The sequence below is a fragment of the Lipomyces chichibuensis genome (assembly GCF_038497645.1).
Source record: "Lipomyces chichibuensis strain CBS 12929 unplaced genomic scaffold V1513scaffold_9, whole genome shotgun sequence".
NCBI lineage: Eukaryota > Fungi > Ascomycota > Lipomycetes > Lipomycetales > Lipomycetaceae > Lipomyces > Lipomyces chichibuensis.
Window position 1 is genome coordinate 419,100 of NW_027117461.1, and position 6,653 is coordinate 425,752.

At 44.8% G+C, this 6,653-nt stretch overlaps 3 protein-coding genes across 3 annotated transcripts; 1 reads left to right on the forward strand and 2 right to left on the reverse strand.

Moving 5' to 3' along the window:
* Positions 1 to 34: 34 nt before the first annotated feature.
* V1513DRAFT_442050 (Snf7-domain-containing protein) lies at positions 35 to 1,621 on the forward strand. The gene is made up of 7 exons (XM_066897607.1): positions 35 to 153; positions 253 to 352; positions 414 to 433; positions 495 to 572; positions 631 to 777; positions 834 to 902; positions 953 to 1,621. The coding sequence occupies exons 2-7, from the start codon at positions 337 to 339 to the stop codon at positions 1,220 to 1,222; spliced, it is 600 nt and encodes a 199-aa protein (XP_066754578.1). The 5' UTR covers positions 35 to 153; positions 253 to 336; the 3' UTR covers positions 1,223 to 1,621.
* On the reverse strand, positions 1,316 to 3,739 carry V1513DRAFT_484115 (major facilitator superfamily domain-containing protein). The gene is made up of 2 exons (XM_066900435.1): positions 2,934 to 3,739; positions 1,316 to 2,878 (listed from the first exon to the last, which is right to left on the reverse strand). The coding sequence occupies exons 1-2, from the start codon at positions 3,389 to 3,391 to the stop codon at positions 1,696 to 1,698; spliced, it is 1,641 nt and encodes a 546-aa protein (XP_066754579.1). The 5' UTR covers positions 3,392 to 3,739; the 3' UTR covers positions 1,316 to 1,695.
* Positions 3,740 to 4,788: 1,049 nt separating this feature from the next.
* Positions 4,789 to 6,091, reverse strand: V1513DRAFT_442061 (uncharacterized protein). Its single transcript, XM_066897608.1, has 4 exons — positions 5,768 to 6,091; positions 5,676 to 5,700; positions 5,431 to 5,606; positions 4,789 to 5,349 (listed from the first exon to the last, which is right to left on the reverse strand). The coding sequence occupies exons 1-4, from the start codon at positions 5,972 to 5,974 to the stop codon at positions 5,044 to 5,046; spliced, it is 714 nt and encodes a 237-aa protein (XP_066754580.1). The 5' UTR covers positions 5,975 to 6,091; the 3' UTR covers positions 4,789 to 5,043.
* Positions 6,092 to 6,653: the final 562 nt, after the last annotated feature.

Consider the following 6,653-nt stretch of genomic DNA (forward strand, 5'->3'; position numbering starts at 1 on the left):
GCAAGTAAAATCCAATGCACCCAATTTAGAGTGATGTGGCTATGGATCGAGTAACGCCGCGCTAAACCCAGGTCTTGAGCCAAGTTGGAACTGCAAAACGTCATCGTCCAAATTCCAAAGATTAAATTTGTTCCACATTCTTTTAATAATAAGGTACTCGCTATTTTTTTACAATTTCTTAATCCACAGATAGAAAAGCATGAGCTTCGGTTGACTTTTTGGTATTGAAGGTAGTAGCTTACGTGGCAATAGAACTAGGATTGCAGTTCTTAATCTTCCCGGCTCTGCGAACAATTGTCCACTGAGAAACAAGGAATTCCAAAACGTACAATAAAGATGTCGGGCTTAGAAAGTAGGTTGTTTTTGTCTATAATTAATATTCTGGAACTGTACAGTTAAATCTAGTTTTACAGAATCACTTATCAACTTGAAGGTGAGTAAGTCACAGTACGAACCAGCAACAATACAGGATACTCACGTTTAACCGCCCGCAGTTTACCTCCAAACAGCTCAATCGACAAGCAGCTAGAGCTGCGAAGGATGAGCAGAGCGAAAAGAGTAAGATAAAAAAGGTATGCGCTGGGCGGGATTCCGGAATCTGGGTTACAGGTGCTGACGCGGCGATTATAGGCTATACAACAAGGCAACCCCGATATAGCCAAAGTATATGCACAGAATGCGATTCGCAAACAGAGCGAGCGAATGAATTTGTTGCGACTTGCGTCCAGAATCGACGCTGTTGCTAGTCGAGTACAGACTGCCGTTACCATGAGGGCGGTAAGAACAAAATAAATGAGCCTATTTATCGTACAGCACTAACATGTTCTTTGGAGGTTACTGGAAATATGGCAAATGTTGTGAAGAATATGGACAGAGCTATGGAGAGTATGAACTTAGAAAAGGTGAGGAAAGATGAGATAGCCCGTTACAAGCGCTTATGATCGTTCTATAGATGTCCATGGTCATGGAGAAATTCGAAAGTCAGTTTGAAGATTTAGATGTGACAACTTCCTACTATGAAGACGCTGGACAAGTCAGCAACGCGATTGCCGCGCCTCAAGAAGACGTGGACCTCCTTCTCCAGAAAGTTGCTGACGAGGCTGGACTGGAGTTACAGAGAAATCTTGAGGAAAACACACCATCGCGAGCTAGAGTTGGCCCAGTGGCAACTGAGGTCGAAGAGGATTCACTTGGGGAGAGATTGCGTGCGCTGAGATCGTAGATTATGGACATTACGAGTAACGGAAGTTTTGTTGGCTAAAGTGCCTTGGGTCATAGGTTGAGGTTGTGGTTTGTTTCATTTATTTATTGTATGGTTTTATGTACAACTATATTACAGGACAATAGTAGCATTAGGGCGTGGAATATCCGCCCGTATATTTTGAACAAACGACTTATATTTATGGATAGCTTGGACCAGCTTGGACATTTACGCCCATTCTATAAAACAGCAGAATCAAGAACGATCACTGTCAATCAACATGAGAAGGCGAAGGAAACCTTGGCTAATATCTAGAATTTGGCCCAATCAAGTTTACTTACAACAATCATTTACCGGAGAGATTGAAGGAGTTTATTAATATTAATTAACCAGATACATATGATCTACCCCATTGATGCCATTCTATTACCCAATACACATGATTTAATTGTACGCACAAATCCCAGCATATTAATTATTTGAACATATATAAACTAATTCGCATATTTCGAGCGCGCTCTCATCAAGTGCCCAGCCCCGTAAAAGAAAAATGGAAGCACCACCAACAACGCGGCCACACCCGCCAAGACAGTAGAGCCGAACCCGATGGGGAACTTCGAGGGACCAAGCTTAACGAACAGCTGGCGCGCAAAGAGAGGGAATGCGCCCGCCATCATTGATCGGAAGAGTCCATTGCCGGCGAAAACAGAGGCGAGATACCTCGGGTACGACATGCCGAGGTAGTTGAAGAGGACTTGGAAAAGGATGAATCCACCGACCAAAAACAGGCCCGACGCTATAATTGGAGCGATCCAGTGTACGGTAGCCGTTGACGACCAGCCGAAGAAAAGCATTGCCACAGGTAGGATGGGCGAAGCAAAGAAACCAATCTTGAACAAAATCTCGGGCCGATGCCCAGCCATAAGCCATGGGATGATTTTGTGTCCAATCAGATATACGTAAATTGCGCAGCTGATGGTACAACCGACCAGCAAACCACAGTAAGCTACACCGCTCTCAATTAGGTTGAAGTGGTGTATGTCGTCGAAGACGATAGGGAATGCCTCAAACCATGTATACAAGACCGCGTACATAAATCCCGTATAGATGTTGAGCATGAGAACACCCGGCTCCGCAAAAGAGATGATAAATGGACGAATCAAATTCTCCCTAATCATCTCACCAGTTGTGACTGAGGCAAACTCCAGCTCGGCCTTTGTCGTTAATTCCTTGTTACCCGTGGACTTCCGCAATCTCCTAGCACGACGCGCCAGTATGGTCGGCCCAAAGGTTTCCGGCAGGAATAAAACCAAAACGATAAATGCTCCACCGGATATCCACATTAAACACCAGAAAGACCATCTCCAATCCTTGACCTGCGCGAAAATGCCACCAAGTAAAGGGCCAAGCACTGGTCCACAGACGGCTGCTCCACCCCAGATAGCAATTCCATAGGGAAGAAATGACGGTGCCATTATATCTCCCATAGATGCGCCACCGTTCGAGAGGGCAGGCGAGGAAAAGAAGCCAGCAATAAAGCGAAGGACTATTAGCGATCCAATGTTCTTGGATAACGCAATTGGAATCTGAAGGATTACGTAGATAAACATAGTAGGAAGATAGACCCAATTGCGACCGATAACGGGCACTTCAGATAAAGGAGCAAAGAGCATTTGACTATTGTCCATTAGACTGGCAATCATACAACACCCGCAAGGTAAGAATGACTAACCCGATACCGTATCCAAAAACATAAACGCAGAGGGGGATGGAGGCGACAGTGACGCTGATGTGAAAATCTTCCACTAACTGGCCAATGCCTGGAGTGTAGATAGAAGATCCCATGTAGAGCGCGGTAGTGAGCAAACACAGCTGCAACATGACGAATATTTTGCGACGAAAAGGCCAGTTCTGAGGGTTCTCGGGGTCGTCTGGGCCGTACCAGTCAACCAGAGTAGCCTCTTTACCGGTCTCCGCATCCTCTGGTCCACGTGTTGTACCCCTAGAGGATTCTTCGTCCTTAGATGATCGTTTCTCATCGTTCTCAGATTCTGGAGTTGAAACGGTAGGGTCGTGCACTTCGTCGGCGGAAAACTTGAATCCAGGTTGCTGATCAGGGAACTGAAATAGTCGGCCACCTGATGCAGAATGCACCAATTCGCCGAAGAAGCTGCTTCGCACAATGTCCATATTCGTAGGCGGATGTTGCGTGACTGTAAGTTTTCAGGTATCAGGAGGGCTGACAGTCAGAAGCTACAGAGGAGAGCATCGCAGGTCTTTACATTCTATATATATATATCCCGATATCACAGACCATCAAGGGGGTATAAAAGCACGCGAATTAGAATGTGTACAGAATACAGTGGCTCTCGTCATTGTTGGTTTATTACGCTATGACTCTGATGAGTAATAAACTTGCGGTAACGGAGAAACAAAGAACACAATAAGGCCCCGGCTAGGTCAGTTTTCGGTTAGGAAGGCGGATGGCTGACATCTTCCATGAGGTCATATTGCTGACACAATATGAAGAGTTTAAGCTTCTTATGTGTGTGTCGAAGGTTTGTAACAACTAAGATTGGGACTATGTATTTGTACAACTTCGCACGGCTGCAAATGCCTTCCGAATCCCGGTGAACCTTCTCAGTCGCCACACCGTAGCCCTTATTCTAAACCCGGAGACTAAGTGAACTTCTTCCCGAATTGTCCTTAATAGCCCTAGTAAATTCAGCAGGAGAGTGGCCACCATCGATGTCTCCTAGCAATTTTGGTCGGCAATACATGACCTATCGGTTCATTGGAAATTACACGATCTGAGGTTTACGTAAGCGCACATGGCAGATCGGAGAAATTATCATTTGGCGGCGGGCTGAAACGACGGATATCCGGCGATTGATTCCCGGGGGAGGGTTCGGCTCATACGGTCCCGGATCTCCGTGAGCAAGACGGCCCGGACTCAGCCGCTTCAATTTCGATCCGCCACAACACAAATTATAACCCGATAGATATTGATGCTCCGAGTCATTGCTGAATAATTATACATCATTAATATGGGTCCTCATGTCTTATGTGCATTCGCCGGTAGGGCTGTTGACGATTTGCCTGTTTGCCGATATCGTATCGGCAAATATCGGCGACCATACGATATCGTCAGGCTCAAAATCTTTGCGAATAAAATTACGAATAAATATCGGCAGGCGTAGGTGTTAACCGATATCGGTTATCGGCAGAAACTTTTTAAATCAGGACTAGCTGGTATTTAAAATGTCACCAGATGATAGGACTTAGAAGAGATATCAATTACCCGCGCGATTGACCTTTAGTAGGTCTGTATGGCAATAATAATATGTAGAATTCAAAGTGATGAGACCAGAAACAGGGTTCAGGGTTTCCAACCCACAATTCTGTCATCAGAATTTCGCGCTCCTTACGGGCCGAGCAAGGCAGCAGATTTATACCGACGTCAGCCTCTATTGACATTTCATGTGAAACTGTTAACTAATAGGATATATGATCCTGCCGATATAGTATCGGCAGGCTCTAAAATCCGCCGATAAAATTACGAATAAATATCGGCAGACTTTTTATTTCGCCGATATAGTATTCGTAGCCAAAAAGTCGCCGATATCGCATCGTCAACAGCCTTATGCATTCCCCTAATTCTTACTTAACATTAAGAACAATATAAATTAATTCCCTTCCCATGCGCCATCGTTAATAAACAATGTAAAGAATAAGATAAATGACAATAACAAATACACCTAATATATCAACAATTTTCGTATGCGCCATATTTGTAATAGTTCCTCAAATGCCAAATATCGTACAAATCTGACCCCACCAGCTCAAATTTCATCTGCTCTATTATCAATGCCCGAGGCTTTCTTCAGACCGTCATTTTCTGTTTGCAGTTCGTAAATTAGCCGATACAACATCATAGGCTCTGTCTCGCCTTCCGGACTGTCGCTACCGTTCCCAGGTGATCCTGTACAACTGTACTGGTACGCGTTGCGCAGATGACCTGTCAACGTCTTAATCCGTTGCTCCTGTTCTGCATAAAGAGCGTGAAGCGCGTCATAGCGATCTTGTTCTGACTTTAGCTTGATTGCATACAATTTGTGTATATCTAGTATATTCTGCGAATGGTCGGTCTAATACCGCAGTTAGTAAACGTCGCGTTGCGCAGGTGACCCGTCAAAAACAGCTGGAAACAGTATCATTAAATTACATACAGCATACACACGCAGTCCCTCCATGATTCGCTGAATTGTATGGTCACATTGCTGCACCATTAAATCCAGATCGTCGTTCTCTCGCCGCAGATATTGTATTTCATGCTGCAGACTTTCATTTTCCGCCACCAACGAGCTTGGATCGTGACCCTGTCCTCTCAGTAAACCAGAAGGCGCTGTTGTTGATTAATACGTGTTAGAGTAAATCGCCGACAGAGTAAGTCGTGGCGGACCAAATATCATACCATTAATGTTATCATCAGTCTCAATCTATTAATCGTCATTAGATCACATGAACACACACGCACACAGACAAACACAAGTTTTATGAGCATACCTGCTCGCTGGACTGCTGCGCCTTAGCACGCTGTTCCAGTGCAGCCAATGCATTTGTCGTCGAAGTAGCAGACAATGCGGCAGTCGAGGTATTAGCAACTGACTCAGCTAGCTTAAACAGACGTGCTGTGGCCTCGCGGTTTGCGTTCAAGGTGGTGGAAAGCTCGACGATCATAGACCAGAGCACGTTCATGTTGGGATCCGTCATCTTTCATAGACCTGACAGGCGATACAGCCATAAACAAGCACTATATTATATTTTCTCGGTAACCAAATCCGCAAACGAGTGTTTACTGGTCAATCGTTTGTGCCATTCTACTACTGGACTAGCGGTTTATCTGTTCTTGCACGGGATTAGCTTACTTTTTTTGTAACCATGCTAAGGGGTTCGTGTTCCTTTGCCGAATTCGGACACTTCCCAACCAATATCTATGGCCCAGGATAAAGCTATCCCCGGTTACTAAAGCTACACCCCCTTGAATTACTAAAGCTACACCCCTTCCTCTTTAGGCAAAGTTTAATTCCTCTTTAAGCCTAGTGTAATCACGTGATGTCAATAAACATTGCAGCCCTCAGGTTCTCATTATGGATAGCACCTATAAGACCAACCGGTTTCGCCTCCCGTTATTTAATATCGTTGGCATGACTTCTACAAATCGCACTTTTACAGTTAGCAGTTGCTTTCTTAGCGACGAACGGGAGGATTCGATTCTTTGGGTGTTTGAGCACCTAGCAAATATTTATGGCCGATTGAGCCTGCTTCCACCAGTTACAATTTTAACTGACGGTGACGAGGTCCTACAGAAGGCAATAAGTTCATTTTATCCTTTTACTAACCACCTCCTCTGCCTTTGGCATATCACGAAGAATGCTCAACTTCATGCCAA

Bases quoted from the DNA above. Each gene is read 5' to 3' on its own strand.
- V1513DRAFT_442050 (XM_066897607.1), top strand. The intron at 434-494 runs GTGAGTAAGTCA...AACCGCCCGCAG, and splicing joins AATCACTTATCAACTTGAAG to TTTACCTCCAAACAGCTCAA. The intron at 903-952 runs GTGAGGAAAGAT...ATCGTTCTATAG, and splicing joins AGAGTATGAACTTAGAAAAG to ATGTCCATGGTCATGGAGAA.
- V1513DRAFT_442061 (XM_066897608.1), bottom strand. From the start codon at position 5,974: ATGACGGATCCCAACATGAACGTGCTCTGGTCTATGATCGTCGAGCTT. The intron at 5,701-5,767 runs GTATGCTCATAA...GACGATTAATAG, and splicing joins CGCAGCAGTCCAGCGAGCAG to ATTGAGACTGATGATAACAT. The intron at 5,607-5,675 runs GTATGATATTTG...AATCAACAACAG, and splicing joins GACTGATGATAACATTAATG to CGCCTTCTGGTTTACTGAGA.
- V1513DRAFT_484115 (XM_066900435.1), bottom strand. From the start codon at position 3,391: ATGGACATTGTGCGAAGCAGCTTCTTCGGCGAATTGGTGCATTCTGCA. The intron at 2,879-2,933 runs GTTAGTCATTCT...AATGGACAATAG, and splicing joins GTTTTTGGATACGGTATCGG to TCAAATGCTCTTTGCTCCTT.